The sequence below is a fragment of the Narcine bancroftii genome, chromosome 2, assembly GCF_036971445.1.
Source record: "Narcine bancroftii isolate sNarBan1 chromosome 2, sNarBan1.hap1, whole genome shotgun sequence".
Lineage (NCBI taxonomy): Eukaryota > Metazoa > Chordata > Chondrichthyes > Torpediniformes > Narcinidae > Narcine > Narcine bancroftii.
Genome location: NC_091470.1, coordinates 67,772,509 through 67,797,089, shown reverse-complemented (window position 1 = coordinate 67,797,089; position 24,581 = coordinate 67,772,509). Strand labels below are relative to the sequence as shown.

Below are 24,581 nucleotides of genomic sequence, written 5' to 3'. Positions count from 1 at the left end.
GTTCCAGCGCACATAATGACCAACCGTGGAGTTCAGTTCACATCTACCCTGTGGAATAAGCTATCCAAACTCCTGATCACCCAACTGCATTGCACCACGGCTACCATCCTCAGGTCAATGGGCTGGTTGAGCACTTCCATCGTTACCTGAAATCAGCACTAATGGCATGGCTCGAGAAGCCCAAATGGGTAGATAAACTACCCTGGGTTCATCTGGGGATACGCACAGCACCTTAGGACAACCTCAAAGCCTCCTCAGCTGAACTAGTCCATATAGAGGCCTCTGCAGTCCCGGGCCAGTTCCTTCCTTCAGCACCCAATCAAACCACTGACATTGCAGTCCTCGAGAGACTGCAAAACAAATTGGGCTCCCTTGCACCACCACCACCACCATGACACGGTTAGCACTTTGCAACTTCTCCCCAGACTTATCCTCCTGCAAGTATGTATTCGTGTGAAGGGTGTGCACAGGACACACCTTCAGCACCCCATGAGAGACCCTATAAGGTACTGCAAAGAAATGCATCCACCATCAGTGTTGGTTCTGGGGGGGTTTGTGTAGCATCACAGTGAACTAGCCTCGCTTGTCACTCGTGGTCAGCGGGGCAGCCGCAACAAAGATAACATCGCTGGACCTTCTCTTCCGCTCTAGACCAGAAGGATGTGCGCGCAAGTGACGCAAGTTCTGGAACACGTGGGGACCAGATACCGCCTTAAAGGTTGCAGCATGGAATTCAAAGTAAAGCAGTTGTGTTACTTGAGCTCTCAGTCTGTTGTCTTAATCTTTTCGCTGCACTCGCTCACAACCTGCTACAACTTGATATTGTGTAATCTCTTCTGAACTAGTTTAATAGACCTTCAAGTTCATCCAGACTTTAAAATGCTGGGCCTTAAAACTAACTTTTCTGACTTAAGTTTAAACTGAAATAGTTTGGACTTTAATACACACACACATTTATACAATTACATTCGTGCATAGTAGGGTTTAAGCTTAGAATTAAGTAAGTTTAAAATTAAGTGAGAACTGTTAAGTGATTAATAACTTAATAAAAACTAATAGTTTGAATTTATCACTCACATGAATCTTCCATTGCTGTTCCTGTGTTAGTACTAACGGGGGTCAGTTAGTTACTTAAAATAATCTCTTAGCTAACTGTTTCTCTTAATTAGTCAGTTTTTCAAATACCATATTTGCACATCACTAATTTATACTGTTCCTATCATGAAGTTTACGAAGACCTGTTTCAAATTCTGTAGATAGCTTACTGAGTTTTTATTGAAAAAAAATATTGAGTCACTACGCTGAATTCAAAAGAAGCGAAGGGTATGAAGCACAAAAGAACTACAAGATTGTTTAAAGTTGAATGGTTTAACAGAATAGTTGAAATTGCTACACCAAAAGCTCACGAGGTCATGAATGTTCAGCTGGAAGAAATATTTACTTAGATTTGGAAACTGAAGTTATCTCATTGTATTGTTGTGATGGGAAAGTTGCTGGACGATTTGCAAGTGGAAAGAAGTGGGATGATATTTGGAAACTACTTTTTGAAGCATCGTTTGGCAAGTAAATCACATTGGGACAGTGTGCAAAAGCTCTGGAAACAAAACCCGCTATTACCCATTAACAGAGTGCTACACATTAGGTGAGAGTGCAGATGAGCGAAAACTCAAACCCAGAGGAGATCAAATTTCTTATCGACAGCTTGTTGTTAGCTGTTAAAATGAATAACTCTTTACATTCAGTTCAAGACATTAAAGAACAAAGGAAAAGTATGTTCAACTGCCAGACAACTGGCAAAGCAAAAATTATGCATTTGAATTTCTGGAGACTATCAACGATATTGTTCAGAAAGACATGCTTAAAAAAATGGCATCAGTAGATTTTCACACATTAACAGTTCAGATCAGATCACCTTCCACAGTTTTCCTCTTCTATCGCCTTCAATTCCAGGAAATAAGCATCCAGGCCAAAGTTTCCTGATGAAACCACAGACATAACTGTCAACAAATGTCTCATTCTGCTCTTCAAATTCAGGTCTAAAGATTGTTCTGTGTATGAAATGGTGGCATTTGTACTTCAAAATGAACAATTTTGCAATCATGCAAAGTTGATGGACATTGGGGAAAACCTTTCTTGTGTCTAATGCAGACTGTGAGTGAGGTTTAGCCTAATGAATCAACTGAAAAACAAGATGAGAAACCGTTTGGGTGAATGTCATTTGGATATTCTCTTGAAAAGGCTTTCAATTGAATGGAAGTTCTATCAGTCTAGATAGAGTTTACAAAGAATGGGTAAGTACCAAAGACCAGAGAAAGAAAAAATAACTGAGTGTCTTAAATGTGTATGTTATTCTGTGCAGTTTTATGACAAATATTTTGTAAACCTACATAAGCTGTGCTATGTGTGAACATTTTCACATTAAGCATCTGGATAGTTTGTCCACTAGGTTTGTAATTGAATGAGTTTTGATTTAACCATTTCCAGCAACTTTAATAATAATAATGATCTGAATTAATTTATTAATTTATTTTGACATTGCATGACATAAAAATAAGAAATACTCCTTGGTGTTTTATTGAATGGAACAACAAACTGAACAAAGTAGTTCAAAGTATAGAATAAAATCTTAACTAAATCCATTGCTTCATAGAATGCAGTCCTATTTGTATTAAAACCTCCCAACAGAGTTTTATTAGCCATGAGAGTTAGGCTGTGCCAAAATTATTAAACCATTTTAAGTTTACATTTGCACAAGCATTCAGTGTGCACATACTTTTGACACAGGAGAAAAGATTGGATAACATAAGATTTTTGCGCATTTTGACTACTAAAAATGAGAGGGAACATTGGTTATGAAGATATTCATGATGTAAAAGGACTAAAAGAACTGCAAACTACAGATGATTAAATAATGCTCACTTATTGCCATTGAAGACCCTTGTCATTTTTCAGTTTTGTATATCCCTTTTAAATATTTTAAGCACATGTTTGCAAAAATATTCTAGGTAAAAGAATAAATAATTATAGGATTGGAATACATTACATTAAGGTGCATTGCAATAATGCTTTGAACAGTGTGGTTTTTCATAACACTGAACTTTTTTGGAACATATTAACCATGTTATACAAGGTATCCCTATATTGGTTTAATTTGAGCTGCTTCATTTTTTTTGTGTCTAACCAACTGCCATGCATTTCTTCTTCACTTTGAGTATTAGTGGGCTATGTTGTAAATATTGCTTTTTTCCCCTATCCCACACCTAAATTCAATAATGCAATGTGCAAACTATCTTGACCTTGGATAGAAAGCTTATTGTTCAATAGATGGGAAATGTTCTGCCAGACAAAAATGTGAATATGTGACCTCTGAGAATGCGCACATATAGGGATGAACCTGGCCCAGATGAAACGAGCAGTAAGCCAGATCACTATTACACTTGCAGGGTCTTTGAGACTTTTTGCTGCTTTTATACATTCTGCTAGAATATCAGAAACCAGCTGCTTCATTTATCATTAAAAAATATACTTTTCAGTGTGTTTGGAGTGGATGGATCATAATGTTCTCCACATATGGATGTATGTATTCATTTTAAGTATATTTTTCATATACAGTACTGTACTCTTTTACTTTTTCATGTGTGGAGCTTTTGATCTCTTTTGGGTTGCTTCAAGGTTCACTGATAATTGATGCCAGCCCTCCCTTTCTCCCATATTGCCTTTGGAGGATCCACTGTTCTTTATTCTCTCAAATGAAATCCATCAGACATTGATTACAGAAGACAGAACTGTGGGGTTTGTGAAAGGGAGGAAAGATTTATGCATGTGGCAAGTGCTCTTCACAACAGCAGTTGTGGTATTCCTTGATGGTATATCCGCTTTGTCTGATGGTAGATGTTCACTGATAGGTGCTCAATGGAGCATTTGAAAGTGGGCCAGATTCAACCTTGGGTTTGTCCCACTCAAGATACAACTGTATCCACAATATTAATATGTCAAAATTAAGAGTGCAATTAACTCTCACAATGAGCAATTCCTGTTTTGGCGCATGCTCTGTCTATGCGTGTTGATTGCCACAGGAAATGTGGAATTAGGAATCCTGACTCCTATTGTGCATCATTTTAGTCTAGGGTGAAATTGTTAGTCTATTTATTGTCCAAATGTGATAACTTGCCTCCCAATAAAACACATCAGACCAATATGATCTGCTGCTCTTGAGTGCTCAGTGGCCAGTGTCCTCAAAAGCTATTTATTACCAGGTGAGTTTTTTTCTTAAGTATACTCTTGTGTCTTTACGCACAGCTATGATTTTGTTCAAATATTATTGCTAAAACCTTTCAATTTTTAGATGTCACTAAAAACCATTTTTATATGTTATCATTGTGTCTATCCTAAGTATAGATTATAACAAAATATTTATCTTTTTAGTTGGAAGATGCATTGGATTGTGATCCTTCAAATACTGGTGCTACAAATCCAAAACCTGGTCAGCTAGGGCATCAGGGTCCGCAGCCTGGGTTTCCAGGAACTTGGCCTGGGCAACCTGGGCAGCCGGGGCAGCAAGGACCTTGGCCTGGGCAGTCGGGACAGCCAGGACCTTGGCCTGGGCAGCCGGGGCAGCCAGGACCTTGGCCTGGGCAGCCGGGACAGCCAGGGCAGCCAGGACCTTGGCCTGGGCAGCCGGGGCAGCCAGGACCTTGGCCTGGGCAGCCGGGGCAGCCAGGACCTTGGCCTGGGCAGCCGGGGCAGCCAGGACCTTGGCCTGGGCAGCCGGGGCAGCCAGGACCTGGCCCCAAGCAGCCAGGGCAGCCAAGAGCTACTGCTAGCACATTGGTAAGTGTGGATTTTGAGACTTAATTTTTGGTGCTAACTCTGTGATTAAAAATTCTGCGATTACATATCGGAACATTTGAGTCTTCTACACTGTTGTAATGTGTTGTAAATGGATCAAATTTTAGATTTATCACTTGCTCCCTTCAGCATAGAACCAGGCCCTTTGGCCAAATATGTCCATTTGACTTTGGATGTCTTGAGGAAAATGACAGAAGTTCCACCGGGTAGCATTTTGAGTTACTATAATATTATTAGTTTCAACATTGTTAAAGAGAAAGATAGAACTGGTCCATAAGTTAGGATTAGTGTTGGAGGCATTAGGTGGGAACTTGCAGAGGTTGATTGGGAGACGATGTTTGCAGGTAAGGGAATGGCTGGAAACTAGGCAGTTTTAGAAATGAGATGGCAAGGGTTCAGAGTATCTAATAAGGTAAAGGACAAAGCTGACAAGTTTGGGGAACCCAGATTGAAGAAGGATATTGAGGCTCTGGTCAAGAAAAAGGAGGAGTCATACGTCAGATTTAAGCAGTGCAAATCAACCAAATTTTCCAGTGCGTATAAGAGATGTAGGAGAGCATTTAAGAGGGAAATCAGAAGAGAACAAAGAGGACATGTGATTAATCTAGTGAATGGGATAAAGGAAAATCCCAAGAGATTCTATGATACCGTATAATCGAAAGTTAAATGGACACTTGCCCTGTGACATCCAAAAGACATTGGGCCAGATATATGGTTAGGGAGGTTTTGGTAGGAAATGGACTGAACAGGTAAATGAGTCTTGCCCAGGATGCCCACTTGGCATGGACAAACAGAGCAGCAGAGCCTGTGTGACTCTCGACGACTCCAGGATCCTACTTTTTCACTTCTATAGCTTCCTCCATCCAGATGTGAACTACATTTTGTGTGAAGGAGTTGCTCCTCAAGTCCCTCTTAAATCTCTCTATTCGGCTTAAAGCAATGCCCTTGCATTCTAGAATTTCCCAGGGAAAAGACTGTGAGGGTTCATTTTATCTATGTCCCTCACGATTTTATAGACATTTAAAAGAGCACAGCTCAAACTCCTATGCTTCAGAGCTGCTCCCTATAACTCAAGCCATCCATTTCAGGCAACATCCCGATGAATCTCCTTTGCTGCCCTTCCACCTTATTTGATGTCCTTCCAATCTGAACTGCACACAGCACTCCAAGTGTGATCTCATCAACGCTGTGAATATTTGTATTATGAGCTCAATAGAGGCAAGCATGTCTGTCGGGTGCCAACTTCACCACCCTGTCTACCTGAATCACATTTTAGGGAACTATGCACCTGTACTCCTAGGTATCCCTGCTCTACAACACCCTCCAGGGCCCCACCATTTACTGTGCAAATCCTACATTGTTTTTGAAGAATATCTTGTGGTATTACCTCATACATGCATTATATGTAACTGTTTGTATTTTCAATAAAGAAAACAACTTGGCAAAGATAGGATAGGGTTGCTGCCAGATAATAAGTAAATAAGAGGGCAGTGAGGTAAATGAAAATGAAAACCAATCTAATGATGCTAAAACTGAAAGTGCAGTATGCAATACTGACAAATGGCCCAAGGACTGGAAGATTAACGGTTTTTATTTTTTCACCCTCTAAGCTTCTCTAGCATTTTTAAAATGTTCATTTTGGATGAGGTAATGTTAAGAAAGTTTAGGAACATTTTGAATGGAGATAATTTATTCAGTTCAGCATGGGCGATCATGTCTCTCCATCTGCCATGATCTCTGACCCCCTGTATTGTAGTTCTTGCCTCCCCTGGTCTCCTTCGTGAAGGCTCCATCTTTGAGCTGAGACCGTAGTCGATGTTGAGTTCATGATTATACAGGGGAAAAATACTGGTTTCCCACTGCCTTCTTCAATTGCAGTGTCCATACTTGAAGGGTAACCCCAGCCATTGATCAGCAGATTCATCTGCCCAGCGTCTTTAGTTTTACAACCATAAATTCCAATTTATAGAATCTACCTGTAAAAACCATCCACCATTTGCAATCCTCGACTTCATGTCACCCTGATTGGGAGGCTAAACAGGTACTACATCTTGCTCAAGGGTGACCTGTAGGCTAACGGATGGAAGGAGCGCCCTACACCTCCTTTTGCTGAGCACTGACGCCAATGGAAATGGAGAGGTTAAAATAAGAATTCCAGAATAGGATTGTGCATCAAATTCAACAATTTCAGTTAATTTGCTCTTTCTGTTCTATTCTATTATACCTGTAATATTAACTCAGTTTTTCTCCCTCAACAGATATTTTCTGATATGTTTGCCATTTAAATCATTCTCCTTTGGTTTCATGTTTTGCAACAAAAAACTGAACTTAATTTTACAACTCTACCTCCTCCCTTTGAAATGCTTTCTCGCTCCTACCTGTATCTGTAACTGCCCTAATTATTCTATATCCAGAAATCTCTATAAACATTAGAATCAATGTGGCAACCTTGGCCTCATCCCAAAAGAAATAATCTCTTTGTTCTACACCACCCACTGTAACCTGTTTTGTCATGCTTAATTATGAAGGAAGGGGCTTTGATCTGAAATGAATCTATGATTCCGATGCTGTCTCAAGTGCATTTGCACCATATATTGTTATTTCAGATTTTTGGCACCCATGTTTTTTTTAATGTTTATTCACACAAGATCATGAGACTTGTTAAACCAAAATTTGGAGCCACAAAATTCTGTCAATAAAAATAAATTGATTCAGAGAACTTGAGTACCTTCTCACAGATGTTATTTCACATGCTCTATCATGGAGAGAAGGTGGCAGTCTCCATTTCTTACCAACTCAGAAATTTACTTCTACATCCATGAGATAAACAAGCTGTTACAAAAATAGGATTACATCATGGAATAGCTCGTGAGAACACCAATTATTTCAGTTTTGCATTAGAATCTTAGTTTTATCTTGTACGAAGAAGCAAGTGTCAATATTCATTATGAATGTCCTTGTCTACAGTTAAGGCTACAACTTAGTTTCTAAATAATCTGAAGAAGAATGTGTCAATAACCACTGTTAGTGTCCTTGAGTTCAGTTAATGCTTAACCTCTAAATAGTATCTTGGTGAAAAAATACTGTATTAAAACAGGTTATTTGCCAATTATATTAGTGTCAATGTCAAAGCTGTCAGTACAAACTTTCTTTCATAGATTTTGTGTCAATTTTAGACTTCAGGCATACAATGGCACAATCAAGGAATTTTGCTGCTACACGGGCAGTCTGAAAAGGAGTCAATTTCTACACTGCGATTTATCCTGTAGGATCCCTACAACTTTTTGGAGGAACCTTGCAGTATAAATTGTACTGGAAATGTTTGTTTTCGGTCATTCACTCTACTGCAGGTCCAATCACTCAGATACTTGCAGTCTAAAAAGGTGCCCAGTGTGAATGACCACACAGGCAGTAAATATGTTAATTTTTTCAGCATTTTTCCCTACATTGCAGTCTAAAAAACATTAATGATGTTAGTGAAATTTCAATCTTTATAAAATTTCTTCCACAAATTCAAAGTTCAGATTTATTGTCAGAGCACATACATGTCATCACATACAACTATGAGATTCTTTTTCCTGTGGCTAAGCAGAATTTATATTTATCTGTAGTACAATAAACTATACTCAAGAAAAGATGCGTATACAAAAGCGAGAAATGTAAACAAACTGTGCAATGCAAAAGCAATAGAAATTCAGAAATAAATAATGTGCAGAGTCCTTAAAAGAATTTCTGATTGAGTTTGTTGTTTAAAAGTCTGATGGTGAAGGGTTAGCAACTTCCTGAATCTGGTGGTATGAGACATGTGACATCTATACCTGTTTCCTGATGGCAGCAGTGAGAACAGAGTTTGTGCTGGGATGCATAGATCCTTGATAAGTGTTGCTGCTCTCCAATGTCAGTGCTCTATGTAGATTTCCTTGATGATGGGGAGAGTTTTCTTATGATGGACTGTGTCCACTACTTTTTACAGAGGTAAAGGTGCCTCGATACCAGGCTGTGATGTCGCCGATCACCTCACTTTTCTCTATAGATCTGTAGACATTTGCTAAGGTTTCCAATGTAACACCAAACTTCTGAAAACTCTTGAGGAAGTAGAGGCACTGACATTTTGGATTCATTTTAGCTTCAGAAGTTTGTGCCATTTCAACCATGTTTTCTTAGTGTGTGAAGAAAATTTAAAAAAGAACTCTGCAGATGCTGCAAATCAGAAACAAAAATATACAGAAACAATCATTAGGCATCATCTCAATGTATTCCAATCCATAATTTAACTTGAGTAGTGTCTAGAATTTTAAATTTTGCTTACAGTGAGTGGGAAAAGTGAGGATCTGAAAAACATTACTCAACTCTGAAATACTCAGATATAGATTTAACCAAATGGAACATCGATCCAGGTTTTTAATTTAATGTGTTTCTAAATTAATGCTGTTTTTACATTTTTAACTGTTTTATTTTTCTGAATTTTGAATCTTGTAAAAGATTAATGCCACTATGGAATTAGCACTGAGGTTGCAGGATTGATGAACACTTTTTGAGAGTGGAATTATCTTCACTGAGCTTCTTGTAGTTTAGAACTGAAGAACAAAAATGACAAGACAATTTGAAAAGGCTCCAAAATAGGCTTTGGTTTTTCCTTCCTGAACCTATGCTGAAGTATAAATTGTGTATAAATTAGATGGAGTTGGCACCTTAATTTCAAAGTACATCATTGGAGGTGTGGCAATTTTTAACTCCATATTAGATTTTATTTTTATTTGGTATTTACAGAATGTACCTTATGATTTTCCTCTCCGTGAAGCTTGGACTCCATTTAAAATGTTAACAGTTGATGCAACCATCAAAATGAATGCTGACAAGTAAGCTTTCATATTTTAGTTATTTCAAAATGTTTGTAATATATGGATGATGCTTTTAATTTCTGTATGGATATTGGGTTTTTTTTTGCTTTTTATTAGAACTAATGCCACTGAAGTGCATGTGCTGTTACAATGCATCTTACCCAAACAAGGTGATCATCCTATTTCTACAGTTTTTCTTAGCAAATGAAACTGCACTTGATCAGGAAATTAACTCTTTCAGCTACCAGCAGACTGCAACAAGCCTTGGGTCTTTCCCTACTGATTGTTTGAATGACTAGTCCAATAATCTATTTTGCATCCTGAAAGCAATGGGAGAAAGTGGTGGTAATATCTGTATGTCAATATATTGCTTTACCTCTCCCTTCTGCCAACTCCTTTGCAAGCTGTACTTCCAAGTTTCAATGTCTGATCCCTTCGCTTGATTAGAAGAGTTATGGGGAACTGGCACAGAAGTTGAAGTCTTGAGCAGGTTTGAGGGTTGGAGTGGATCATTCCCATTTTATTGTGTTCTTGTTTAGGGATCAACTGCAAGTCCATTGAAACTAACATACAATTCATTGATAGAAATATGAAAGGCTGCAGATGCTCTGATTGTAGTAAAAACACTGAAGTACTGGAGGAGCTCAGCTGGTTTATTCAGTATCTATACAATCTTTTGACAAAAATATATTGCTGAAATTTTGGGCCTCAGCTCTTCTTCAAGGGAAAAATCAGTAAAGGCAGAAGCAGGATATGTCAGAAATGGGGGAAGCAAGGTGGGGGGGGGGGGTAATTTTTAATGAAAGCCAATGAAGTCGATATTAATGCCATCTGGTTGGAGGGTGTCCAGTCAGAAGATGACGTGTTGCTCCTCCAATTTATGGGTAGCCTCGGTCACCACATCTTCCAACTGGGCACCCTCCAACTGGATGGCATTAATACCGACTTCTCTGGCTTTCATTAACTCCCCCCCCCCCGCCTTGTTTCCCTCGTCATCTAGACCCTTATTGCATCCAATTAACACCTTTCATTGGTCTAGATTCCTCCCCCATTGTTTGAATTCTGAGACTTTCTGATATATCTGCCCTTTCTGATTTTTCCTTGAAGGGCTTAGGCCCAAAACGTCAGGAATATATTTTTTGTCAGAAGATCCTATAGATGGTGAATAAACCAACTGAGTTCTTCCAGCATTTTGGAGTTTTAACACAATTCATTGATGTGTGTAACAAAGAGAAATCTTTTCTCATGCTGTTGAAAATTAGATTTGTAGTTTTGAAGAAATTGCTGCCACTCTGGTCTTGCTAGAAGCTGACCAAATTGCACTTCTGAATGTTTATTCATGAACATTCTTTTCAAAGATCTAAGTTCAAAGTCTCATTACTAAAGTTGGGAGCTGTTTTCTCTGCTGAGAATTTAGAGCTCCTTGAATTCCCACCTGTTCTATGATTCACTGTGATCATTGCTGATGTCTATTTCAACTCACCCACATGACAAAAAGGAAGGTGTCTGAACTTGTGCATGGATGAAAAAAGGAAATTGACTCAGAAAATTATTATATGGAAGTGAGGAAGAATATATGTTCCAAAAGCACAATTGTATCATGAAATCCTAAGTAGGAGCAGGAAAACTCTTGACATTACCAGTCCTTTTGATATTGCTTCGCTATTCATTATGGGTAATCTTCTATCTCAGTGCCATTTTCCTACACTATATCTTTTGATTTCTTTAATATCTAGTAAACCATTGATATCTTATTTGAATGATCAGGTTAACTGGTTAATCCTCTGGGCTTGAGAATTCCCAAGATATACAACCTTTTGGTGAAGAAATTTGTCTTCTTCAAACTATCTACTTTTTCTGAGATTACGATCTTGACTCTAGAGAATCCTCATGGCTCTTCAACCTGTGCCTTGTGATGTTGGTCTTCATTTTGAAGGGATTTGAGGATCAGAGTGATGATGCCTTAAGCAATTGTGTCAGGCCTGGGTGATCTAGCAACTGAAATATTGTGCACAGGTTTAGTCTTACCTAAAAAAAACCTTATCCATAGAGGGTGTGCAGGAAAGATTAATTCAACTGGTTCTGAAGATGGCAGATTTGACAAGAATGAGGAAAATTTGAGTTGATTCAGGCTGTATTCTCTGGTTTAGAAAAATGAAAGATCTAATTGAAACTTACAAAATTGTTATAGAGGGAGATATAGAGAATGTGTCCTCTGAGGAGACAAGAACAATGGATGGGATATTTAGTAGTAAGATAAGGAGAAATTTATTCAAGCAGAGAATGTTGTTTCTTTAGAATTCTCTACAGTGGAGGCTCAGTCATTTACTTTGTTCAAAACAGAGATTGATGACTTTTGGATATCAAGGAGACCAAGGGATATGGGGAAATGCCACAGAGCAGAGATCAAGATTTTAGTTTAAAACTTGTGCCTGGATAGTTACATTAACACTGATTTGGAAACATAATTGCTGTTCTTTCATAATTTAAGTAAATTCTTGAACCTTCTACTAACCAAAGGGCTCCAGGAATTCAGGAAAAACTATCAATGCCACCTCTTGAAATGAATTTTTTTAATAAATGTATAAATACAATCAGATTGGTCAATCTGAATTTTATTCCTGTGAACTTGCCATGCAAAGTAAATTGAGAGCTAAAGAAACATTTGTTTGCAAGATTGAATTGTAATGGAAGGAGATGGATGACTCATTGCCTTTAGATTGAGTGTGTAGGATATTCGAGGCAGCACAGTAGCTCAGAAAGGCTGTGACTGGTCTCTGGCCCATTCACCTAGGCCACACATGTCAAACTCTGGCCCGCGGGCCAAATTTGGCCTGCGATATAATTATATTTGGCCCGCAAGATCATTTCAAAAATGTATTAGAGGTGGCCTGCTGGCCGCCGCGCCAGTATAGCGCATGCACAGCTAATACTATAAATCCCAGAATGCATTGGCGTCAGCCCGCTAATCGCCCCCACCTCCTCTGTTTACGTTGCAGGGTCATACCGTGGACTCTGGTTTTGGGGCCTGGCCGGTGTCAGGGGAAGCCAAGGCCGCTTCCCAGCGCCCGGAACCGGAGGCCTCGGGCCTGACCTCGCCAGGACCGTTGCCCACTCCCCCTCCCTGCCGCAGGCCGACCCGCGACTCACGGTGACGGGGCCGCTGATCCGCCGAGATGCCGCCCTGCAGCGAGAGCCGATGTCCCCGCACTGTCGTTGTCCAACCCGATCGCCCGCAAACCCCGCCCTCCCGCACACAGGCCTGAGTAAGGATTATGAACTTTAATCTCAGGATAAAATGATCTTCCAATAGTTTCATGTCACAGTGATAAATATATTCCTGGTTAAAAATGGTCCTGCACCTGGATACAAGCTCATTAGGCATAAAACTTGAAAAGTGTGTAAATCAAAGGATATCTGTACCAATGGAAAAAGGGCATGGCAAATAACCCTGCTAGAGTTCATGCCCACAATCAGTCACCCATTTGATTGTTTCAGGAATCATGTTATTCTCCCACATTCTCAATAGCCCTCAGATTTTACTATTCGACAGCACACTAGCAACATTTGACAAATCCTCTATAGAGAAATATTATTTATTGAATATTTTATTTCTCATTTGTTAATGCTTCTGGAAAGAGTTTATCCAAAACTATTATTAAACATTTATTTTAATAAGAAAAATTTTAACATTACATATGTTGAAAGAAGAGAAAACATGCAGATGTTGTTGAAAATTTTCAATAAATATTTAGTTCGGCCCTCGACTTAGTCCAAGTTTTTAATTTTGGCCCTCCGTGAATTTGAGTTTTACACCCCTGACCTAGGCAGTGCCTTCTAAATAGTGGTCATTCGTTTTTCACCTGATTCTGAAGGCATACATTTTGGAAAGGAAGGAGTCTAGATTTTCAAAATTGAGTAATATCCATATAACAGTTTACAGCGTGGAAACAGGCCATATCGGCCCTTCAAGTCCACACCGGTTCACTTGAACAACTTGTTCCATTTGTTTGCAATGACACAGTCCGCTTGTCCTGTTCGACTCTGTTCATGCTTGGCTGTTCGGTTTCTGTTGGTTATAGTATGTTTGCTGATGTCATGAAAATATGTGCTCAGTGGACAATGAAAGTTATCTGGGTTTGCAATGGGATAGTTCATGGTTTTCATAGGACAGATGTTGGGTGGCTATTTGTCTTTAAAAATAGGATTTGATCGTTCATGAATAAGATTTTAAAAAATGTATGCATCAAGGGGTACTGAATCTGGAACTCTACAGAAAAGGGTGCAGATGCTCAGTTACTGAAGATATTCAAGACGGTCACTGATAGACCTTCAGATATTAAGGGAGAGGAAATTAGTGTGAGGGAGTGGCATTGTGATAAAAAAGACCAGCCCCCACACTGATCCCACCACCCCGCATTCACCTGTCCCCAGGAGTCTCTAGTCACCTTGTGCAATGACCTTGTCCTCAGTTTGAACAGTCTGAAGCCCACCATCTCACACCCCCTAACAATGGATAACAATTAGTAAGGTGTTACTTAAGGTGGTATGCAAGTGGAAAGGGTAAGTTTTAAATTCACAGCTTTAGATCATACTTGAAGTAGATTTTCCTTTCTTTTTAAAATATTTTTTATTGAGTTCAACATACAAACATAAATACAGAATTAACAATTACATAATAATTCATTTGTACTCAAGTAAGCACGCACAAAAAAAGCCAACATTTGATTGCAAACCCTTGCGTACAGACTTGTCTCCTTCAAACCCGACCCTTTCTCAACACAACAATGAGCAGTGCAGGACCAACAGCGGGCCACAGAGAGAGTCTCCTGCCACCAACCCCCACACTGATCCTACCGGCCTGCTCCCCACCCCCCTAACAGCCCTAATTTCAACTTTGTATGCAAGACCGGGGAATATTTTTGAGCCATTGGGGGGAAAAAAAGTCTAACGTGCCATCAAATATGATAGGTTATACGTGACACTAGACGCTGATGTGTTACATTTCCCGCCCCTTTTGCTCCCGAAAAGACACAATGACCCTGCATTATGCCTGCTTTGTTTGATTCAAGTGTAAACGACCAAAGACAGCTTAATGCCGGATCTTCCTTACAGCAATATCACAAGATTTCTATGTCAAAAGCAGTCATCATTACTAATATAAGCTTTTTATTCCAATTCACCAAATGTTAATTCTGCACCTATTAGTGCAATCCCAATTCCTTTAACCAGATACTTATTGTGGAGTTACAAGTCTCTTGCATGATCTTTAAATCTTTGAGCAACTCTATCTTGACTCGAGAGAATCCTCATGGCCCTTCAACCTGTGCCTTGTAATAATTTCCTTGTTTTCACTGTATTGCCCCATTCTGTGTCTCCAGTATTCAAAAAGCAACATTTTGAGACCTGGAGTTTATTATAGATTGTTAAATGAATTGATTATGAGTATTTGAGTTAGGTAGAATGGAGAGAAAGGGAACTTGTTCATAATCTTTTTAAACTCCTTTCAGAACAGTTCACAACACTCAAAGCAAAAGGCAAAAGAAAGGGGATATAAGGAAGCAAACTTTCCAGTTTAGCCTGACTTTTCAGTTTATTAAATGAAGGATAAGGATTGTTTGTTGTGCAATGGAATAACAAAGCAGTATATTTTTTTAAATGTTGTCTTCACAGGTTTACCATTGATGTTTATTCTGGCCAGAATATTGTTTTTCATTTAAATGTTCGTTTTAAAGAAGATGGCCATAATCAAGCCATTGTTCGAAATTCAAGGGTGAAAAATGTTTGGGGTGCAGAAGAAAGAAGTATACCGTACTTTCCATTCAAGGAAGGAGAAAAATTTAACGTAAGTAAAATCCTTGGTGTATTTTCCTCTTTTATGAGTTGTAATTAAATTTTTATTTTGCTTCAAGAATACGTGGTTTTGATTTTATTTCCCCCTTCTGTTGGTATTGTGGGATGTGAATTAGAAAAAAATAAAAAGTAAAAATAAAATTAATTTTAACCATAAAATTTGCTGCATTGGATATGTAAAATTCCCGACTCATGATTCCATGCCTTCTGGGCAAATTTGTCAGCAATTTCTTGGGTTGAAAGTTGATGCATAATGACAGCAGACTGACATCATAGAGACTGGATGAAGAATGGGAGAAATCTTTGACGAGCACCCTCACTCTGTCTGCTGTAATAGCGGGGATCTTTCAATGGCAATTTATTTCAATTCTCTGCCCCATACCCACATTGACATGTCTGTTCATGGCTTCATGCACTGCTAAACCAAGGCCAGCTGCAAAATGGAGGAACAACACCTAATAGCCTGAATATGCCTGGGATTCTCTCATCTCGGAAGCTAAGCAGGCCAGGACTGGTCAGTACTTGGAAGGGAGACTGCCTAGGACATCAGGTGCTGTAGGTTTCTGTAAGGGGCACTCAAAAAGTGGTGACTCTCTGTCTAAAATTTAAAGAATTTTATGTATGTTACATTCTAAATATAGTAATACATGACAATAATGGAACCTTTACCTAATTTCAGCATTTAACACCATCATCCCCTCAAAACTGATCAGCAAATTCCAAGACCTGGAAGTTAACATTGGATTTCCCATCCTTCAATCAGTGAAGGTTGGTGAGAACTTCTTTACAATCTCCATTAGTACTGGAGCATAACAGGGCTGTGTTCTTAGCCCCCGGCTCTACTTACTTTACACCTACAACCGTGGGGCTCGGTATGACGATAACACCATCTACAAATTTGCTGACAATACCACGGTAGTGGGTTGTCTAAAGGAAGGGGATGAGTCAGCAGACATGAGGGATTGAATGGTGAATCAATAACTTAGATTGGATGAATGGTGCACCAATGACAATCTTGAACTCAATGTCATCAAAACTAAGGAGCTGATTTTTGACCTCAGGAAAGGAAAGCCAGAAAAATACAATCCAGTGATTATTGGGGAAACAGTTGGAGAGGGTGAACAAATTTTAGGTTTTTGAGAGTCACTATCTTGGAGGATCTTTCCTGGACCCAACACACCTATAGCCTCCTGAAGAAAGCACATCAGTGCCTCCGCTTCCTCAGGAATTTGCAGAGGTTTGGTATGACATCAGAAACCCTAGGAAATTTCTACAGAGGTGTGCTGACCAGCTGCATCACGGACTGGTATGGGAACACCAATATCTCTGAGAGTAAAGCCCTCGAAAAGGTAGTGGAAACAGCTCAGGAAATTACAGGCAAAACCCTCCCCACTATTGAGTACATCTACAGGGAATGCTGCCATTGGAGGGCAGCAGTAATGATCAAAGACCCACACTACCCAGCGCGCACACTTCTTGCTGCTGCCATCAGGAAAGAGGTATACGTGCCACGGACCTCACACCACTAGGTTCAGGAACAACTGCTACCCCTCTACCATCAGAATGATCGACAAAATCAGTCAGAGACTCACTTAAGGACTCTTGCTTGTGCATTTTATTGATTTGTATTTGCTCTCTCTGTATTGCACATTTACATTCATTTGCATTTTGATTGTTTACATGTTTAAACTATGTGTTCAGTTAACTTTTTGCACTACCAATTAGTTGTAATTCTGCCGCACGCACAGGAAAAAGGATTCTCAGGGTTGTACGTGATGTCATGTATGCACTCTAACAATAAATCTGAATCAAGCCAGATGGCCTGCCTCTTTTTCTTCTCTTTATCCCCATCACGTCAAAGCAGCTGACAGAGGTATGAGAGAGGAAGTGGCAAAAGTTCATTGGAAAGGCACACTGGTAGGGAATGGCAGAGCAGCAATAACTGGAGTTTCAGTGAGAATAAAGAAAGTGCAGGACAAGTATATTCCAAAAAAGAATAAATATTTCAATGGAAAAATAACAGCTGTGGCTAACGTGAAAGGTCAAAGCAAAAGGCAAAAGGGGATATAAGGAAGCAAAAATTAGTGGGAAGATAGAGGATTGGGAAAGAAGGAAAAGATGAACCTTGAAAGGCGGCTAGCAAAAATATAAAAAAGGATGCTAAAGCTATTTTTAAAAATGAGTATTAAAAGATGCCAGAGTCGATATAGGAATAATAGAAAATGATGCTGCAGAAATTATAATGGGAAGCAAGGAGATAGCAGAGGAGCTGTATGAGTATTTTGCATTAGTCTTGACTGTGGAAGATATTAGCAGTGCACCAGACTTTCAAGGGTGGCAGGGAAGAGAAGTTAGTGCAGTCCTGATCACCAGAGTGGGTGCTTGGAAACCTGAAAGGGTAGAGAAGTCTCACGGATCAGATGGAATGCACCCTCGGGCTCTGAAAGTAGCTATAGACATTGTGGAGACATTAGTAATGATCTTCCAAGAATCGATTAGATAATGGCATGGTTCCGGAGTGCAGCAAAATTGCGAAGGTAACTACACTATTTAAAAAGGGAGGGAAGTAGAGGAAAAGAAAGACCCGTTTGCCTAACCGGTTAGTTGTTGGAGTCCATTGTCAAGGGTGATGTTATAGATACTGTACCTGGAGGTGCACGACCAGATAACCCAAAGTAAGCATGATTTCCTTAAAGGAAAATCTTGCCTGACAAACTTACTGCAATTTTTTGAGGAATTTATAAGCAGGTTAGACAAAGGACATGCAGTGGATATTGAATATTTGGACTTTCAAAGCCCTTGGACAAAGTACTACACATAAGGCTGCATCACAGAATGAGAGCCATGGAATTACAGGAAAGATACTTGCATGGGTAGAGCATTGGCTGATGGGCAGGGAACAGAGTGGGAATAAAGGGATCCTCTTCTGATTAGCTACCGGTTACCAGTGGTCTGCCACAAGGATTTGTATTTGGGCCAGTTTTTACATTGTATGTAAATGATGTGGATTGTGGAATAAATGGCTTTATTGGCTAAGTTTGCAGATTATATAAAAATAGGTGGAGGGGCAAGTAATGATGAGGAAAAGGAGAGGCTGCACGGAGACTTAGATACATTAGGAGAATGGGTAAAGAAGCGGCAAAGGCAATACCATGTTGGAAAGTGTACGGTCATGCACTTTGATAGAAGAAATAAAAGGGCAGGCTATTCATTGGATGGGGAGATCATTCAAAATTCAAAGGTGTAAAGGGACTTGGGAATCCCTGTATAGGACACACTAAAGGTTAACTTCCAGAAGTAAAATACGATAGTCTGCAGGCACCATGGTTGAAGTAAAAACACAATGCTAGAGAAACTTGGCAGATCAAATCATGTACTTTATATAGCAAGTATAAAGGTATATAACCAATGTTTTGGGCTTGTGCCTTTCATTAAGATTAACCTCTAGGTCAATGGTTCCCAAAACTTCAGGCCACATCCACCCATACAATGGCACTGGGGTGGGGTGTTTGTGGTGGTGTTGAGCGGGGTAGGGGGTTAGTGGCAGCACTGAGCAGGGTGTGGGGGGTGCTAGTGGCAGTACTGATTGGGGTGGGGGTGGGGTTAGTGGCGATGCTGAGTGGAGTGGGGGATTTGTGGCGGTGCTGTGCAGAGTGGAGGGGTTAGTGGTGGCGCTGAGCAGGGTGGAGGGGTAGTGGCAGCACTGAGCAGGGTGGGGGGGGAAGTGGCAGCACTGAGCAGGGTGAGGGGTTAGTGGCAGCACTGAGCAGGGTGGGGGGGTAGTGGCAGCACTGAACAGGGTGGGGGGGTAGTGGCAGCATTGAGCAGGGTGGGGGGTAGTGGCAGCACTGAGCAGGGTGGGGGGGGTGCTAGTGGCAGTACTGATTCGGGTGGGGATGGGGTTAGTGGCAATGCTGAGTGGAGTGGGGGATTTGTGATGGCGCTGAGCAGGGTGGGGGGTTAGTGGTGATACTGAGCAGGGTGGGGGGGGGTTAGTGGCGATGCTGAGCAGGGTGAGGGGGGTTAGTGGTGACGCCGAGTGGTGGTGTGGAGGGGGTTAGTTGTGATTCTAAGTGGAGTGGGAGGGTTAGTGGCAGTGCTGTACAGGGTCGGGGGGGGGGTTTAGTGGCAGCGCAGTGCTGGGTGGGGGGTTTAGTGGTAGCGCTGAGCAAGGTGAGGGGGGGTTAGTGATAGTGCTGAGCGGGGTGGGGAAGGTTAGTGGTGGCACAGTGCTGGTGGGGGAGGTTAGTGGCGGCGCTGAGTGGGGAGTATTAGCAGTGCTGCTGAGCAAGGTGGTAGTGGCGGCACTGAGTGGGGGGGAGGTAATGTTGTTGGCACTGAGTGGGGTTGTAGTGGCAGTGCTGACCAAGGTGGAGGAGGTAGTGTTGGAAATGAGCGAGTGGGGAGGGTAGTGGCCACAGCAATGCTGAGTGGGGGATCGGGAAACCAGTACAACATGGTGGCCACTGAGACCAGCTCTTGCTCACTACTGCCATTCTGAGTCTGGCCAGAAACTTTTGCAGCAGAGTGAATAACAAGAGTGAAGGTTTGGAATGCCCCCTGACTCCCCCTTTTCCCTCACCGCTCCCTTTGATCTTTCCACTGCCCACAAGGGGCACCCACTTGGGAATCACTAGATGAAGTCGGTGGTGAAGGTAAATGCAATGTTGGCATTATATCTTGAGGAATAGGATACAAGACCAGGGATGTGATGTTGAGGCTTTACAAGACACTGGTGAGGCCTCACTTGGAGTACAGAGTACAGTTTTGGGATCCTTATTTTAGGAAGGATATGCTGGTATTGGTGAGGGTTCATGGAAGATTTACAAGAATTATTCTTGGAATTAAAGGATTAGCATTATGAGGAATGTTTGATGGCTCTTGGACTGTACTCCTTGGAGTTCAGAAGAATGAAGGAGACCTCATTTAAGTATTTCAAAATTTGAAAGGCCTGGAAAAAGTAGATGTGGCAAAGTTGTTTCCCAAGCTAGAGGAGTAGAGGAGAAAAGGGCACAACTTCAGGGTGCCCATTTAAAACAGAGAAGCAGAGGAATTTCTTTAACCAGAGAGTGGCGAACCTCTGGAATTTGCTGCCACAGCAGCTGTGGAAGCCAAGTCGTTGGATGCATTTAAGGCAGAAATTCTGAATGGTCAGGGCATCAAAGGTTATGGGGAAAAGGGAGAGGAGTGGGAGAATGGATCAGCTTATGAAGGAATTGCAGAGCAGAATGGGCCGAATGACCTACTTTAGCTATCTTATGGTCTGCTCAGCATTTTTTTCTCTTCTGCCCTCCCATCCATATCTACCCCATGACCTTTTGCCTGTGGTCTGTTCTCTTCCTGTCCCTTCTTGCCTCCTCTCCTTCCACCAACCCTTTTATTCAGGCAACTGCCTGCTGTTTGATCATACCTTGTCGAAGGCCTTAGGTCCAAAACATTGGTTATATCCCTTTGCTTCTGATAGACGCTGCATGACCTGCTGAGTTTCTTCAGCACTTTTGTGTATTGCACCACAGTCAGTGTCCACAGATTTTAATGTTTAACACAAAATGAGATCACTGATGCTTTTAAATTCAGGTTATTTTAGACAAAATGGTTTCCAACAAATAGGCGCTGAATATCAAGAAATGAGCAGAAGGGGCTGCAAAGTAATCCTTCATGAATTCTAGCTCCAATATATATTAAAGTTTAAAAAGCTCTTGGTTGGACCTTGGGATCAGGGTGGCATCTACTGCAAGGCCTCGTTTCTCAATTTACTACTTACTGGCTTTCCTGGCTGGTCTCTCATTTTCTAATCCTTGCAAATGTGTTCTCTGATATATTGCTATCTGTGCCCTAATTTGAATCAAGTACCATTAATTCAAACTCCTGTCTTTACAGTTTAATAATTCTAGATTAAGGTATACTTTAATTAAGAATCTGCCATCCTTATTTTTGAATTCCTCTGAATCTCTAATTTCTTCCAGTTATGCAGCCTTATACATTATTTGCAATCCTCCAATGTTTTCCTTCTGAGCCCATCCCTTAAATTGGTCCACTATTATGCCCCAAGTTCTCCTTTTGTAGAATTCTATTCCTAAACAGCTCCACTTCTTCCTCCAATGCTTAAAAAAAACCTAATTAGGACCTTAAAATTTTGATTCCTTTCACTTCCAGTACTATGCATATTTATTTCACTGTCGGGGTGGGTGTGGGTGGGGAACTGTAGATCCAAGTTGATTGTTTACATGACTGTATCACATCTTCCTTCCAGTGAGCATCAGAACATAAAACACCATGATACCACACCCACTTTTGTATTGAATTGTTTGTTGTCATGTGCAATTATAGTGTAAAGCTTTGTTTTGTGTGCTATCCAGGCAATTCAGCCTATGCTTAAACTTTGCTCATAGATGGAGTGACAATACTTCAAATTAATTGTCTCTAGTTTTATAATGGAGCTCTGAGTTTGTGAAAGATGCTGTAAATGCAGGTTTGTTCTTCATTGCAGAAAATAGAATTAAAATCAATAATTGAGGATGTTTAACAAATGTAATAATGTTTTGTTTATTTTTTTTAAACCTGCAGTTACTGATTCTTGGTGATCCAAATCAATTCAAGGTGGCTATGAATAAACAACATTTAATTATATTCAAACATAAGCTGAAGAATTTGAATGAAGTGACCAAAATCAACATCTACGGTGATATTATACTGCATAACGTGGCGATGTTGTAAATTCTGGAAATTATTTTAACATGAAAGCAGGCACTTCAACATGGGCAGATTCTGGCATTTCTTATTAAAATGTGAACTCGTATTCATTTTATGATTTTAATCCATTCTTAATCCATTACAGAATTAATTATATTGTAGAAGTATAAAAACAGCCAATTTAGTCTCTGGCAAAGTTTACTAAGTGATTCACATTGTCTTAGCCTGTTGCTTGTATACCTTTCATTGTGCTTTAATTTTCTTGGTGTTTAATTAATTTTAGAATATTGTTAGCTTTTCTTAATGACTGTTAGTTCTTTATCTCTTAACTGTTTCTCAACTTTTTTCTCATATGGTTGTGACCTTTTGTATAAAACACCATTACTTTTAACCCCTTAAAATCTTGAAAACCACTTCCTCAAATCTAACCCAGGAGGAGATACTTCCCTACTTTCTCATCCTTTTGTAATGAACTTGTGTGGTACAACTTCCCTAACTCCCATGATTTTGGAGTATAGTATTGACACAATTTATTCCAACTCCCATTTAAATAGGGATATTGTTATTCATCAAATTGTGGTAGCCATAACTCAGCACAGTACAACTGTTCTTCCCTATGAGATATGCAATTTTATAATTCCATGTAGTTTACCACTGAACCATAGTTTTGGCATTTACCAAAAATGTAAGGAATAGGAAACACCTTGGTGATTAAAAACCTCACAATGCTTGGTTCTACCTCCTAACCAAGATCCATAAACCCAATTGTCCCGGCAGACCCATTATTTCTGCATATTCCTGCCCTACTGAGATAATCACTTACCTTGAGTTCATTTTGTTCCCCAGGTCCAGTCCCTTCCTGCCTACATCTGTGATATTTCATGTGTTGTCCATCACCTCAACAATTCCAGTTTCCTGAACTCGATGCTTCATTATAATGGACATCCAATCATTATACACCTCCATCCTCCATATTGAAGGCCTTTGTTTCTTTCTCTGCCACTGTCTTCCTCTATTAGCTTGGGCCTCGAATGCACATCCTCCATTACCTGCACGTCTGCCTGATCCCTATCCACATACAAGAGCAGAATTCTCACCTACCACCATACCCAACATATCATCCTCTGCCTTTTCCACCACCTATGATGTGATCTCACCATCAGACACATCTTCCCTGCTCCTCCCCTCTCCACCTTCCATAGAGACTGTTTCCTACGTGACTCCTTCAACTACTCCTCCCTCCCCATCAATCTCCCGCTTGGCACCTTCCCCGTGACCCCAGGAGGTACTCCACTTGCGTGTCACATCTCCTTGTTCACCACCATTTGAGGCCCCCAATAGTAATTCCATGTGAAGTAAAACTTGTGAATCTGCAGGGACCATTTACTACATCCAGTGCTCCTGTTGTGATCTCCTTTATATCAGAGAGACTGGACGCAGACAGGGAGATTGCTTAATTAAGTACCTTGGCTCTGTCTCCCAATGGCCACCTATTTCAATCACCCATCCCATTCCCTTGGTGACATGGTCTTCTGTCCATGGTCTCATGCACTATCAGACTGAGACCACTTACAAATTGGAGGAACACCTCCTCCTTTTCCGTGTGAGCACACTCCAACCAGATGGCATTAACATCAACTTCTGTGGTTTCCATCAGCATTCCTCCCACCAATCTTTCCCTGTCTCTTCCTCTAGCATGCACTCTCTCCCTACTTTTCCTTCTGCCATTTAGACATAATTGTCCCTCTCTTTCCCCAACTCCAACACACCCCCCCCAATCAATTTGCATCTTTCCTTTCCTGGCTTTCTCTCCATATCCAATTAACAGCTTTTGTTTGATGGTCTGTACACCTCCCCCCCACCCTTTCTTTTAATTCAGGTGCCTTAATCATACCTTGAAGAAGGGTTCAAGCCCAAAACGTCAGTTTTATATCTTTACCTCTTATGAATGCTGCATAAGACCTTCTGAATTTCTGTGTTTTTATTGCAAGAAAATTGAGTATGACATGAGAAATATGTTGAGATTGTTTTCATTTGCTTATAAATTTAATAAAAATGACCAATGTATATACAAGATCAGTTTTTATTTCAATAAATCCATTGGGCTGAAAATTAATATGGTCCTGAAAAGGTGAACCTTTATCAATGGCTTTATCAATGACTTTCCATCATAAGATCTCAGGGTAGTACTGGTAGTGCAGCAATGAGCTCAATGCTATTACAGCGCCAGTGACCCAAATTCTAATTAGGCACTGTCTGTAAGGAGTTTATGTTCTCTCTAGGCCCTTTTATAAAGATAAAAAAATCCAAACAAAGGCGGAGATTCTTCACCCTTACGTCGCAAAC

The 24,581-nt window shown here is 40.4% G+C and overlaps 1 protein-coding gene across 3 annotated transcripts; it reads left to right on the top strand.

Annotated features, from left to right (window-relative positions):
- Positions 1–645: 645 nt before the first annotated feature.
- Positions 646–24,347, top strand: LOC138753682 (galectin-3-like). 3 transcript variants are annotated; one of them, XM_069916974.1, is made up of 6 exons: positions 646–738; positions 4,426–4,643; positions 4,794–4,830; positions 9,619–9,707; positions 15,363–15,534; positions 22,110–24,347. In XM_069916974.1, exons 1-6 carry the CDS (start codon positions 661–663, stop codon positions 22,257–22,259), a joined length of 744 nt encoding a protein of 247 aa, XP_069773075.1. In that variant the 5' UTR covers positions 646–660; the 3' UTR covers positions 22,260–24,347. The 3 variants fall into 3 exon arrangements, with proteins under 3 accessions (XP_069773075.1, XP_069773073.1, XP_069773074.1); XM_069916972.1 differs by having other exon boundaries at positions 4,426–4,830; XM_069916973.1 differs by lacking the exon at positions 646–738 and adding an exon at positions 3,534–3,576 and having other exon boundaries at positions 4,426–4,830.
- Positions 24,348–24,581: the final 234 nt, after the last annotated feature.

Excerpts from the sequence above, each read along its gene's own strand:
- LOC138753682 (XM_069916972.1), top strand. The coding sequence starts at position 661 with ATGTGCGCGCAAGTGACGCAAGTTCTGGAACACGTGGGGACCAGATAC. Across the intron at positions 739-4,425 it reads GTTGCAGCATGGAATTCAAA|TTGGAAGATGCATTGGATTG; the intron begins GTAAAGCAGTTG and ends TTATCTTTTTAG. Across the intron at positions 4,831-9,618 it reads GAGCTACTGCTAGCACATTG|AATGTACCTTATGATTTTCC; the intron begins GTAAGTGTGGAT and ends TGGTATTTACAG.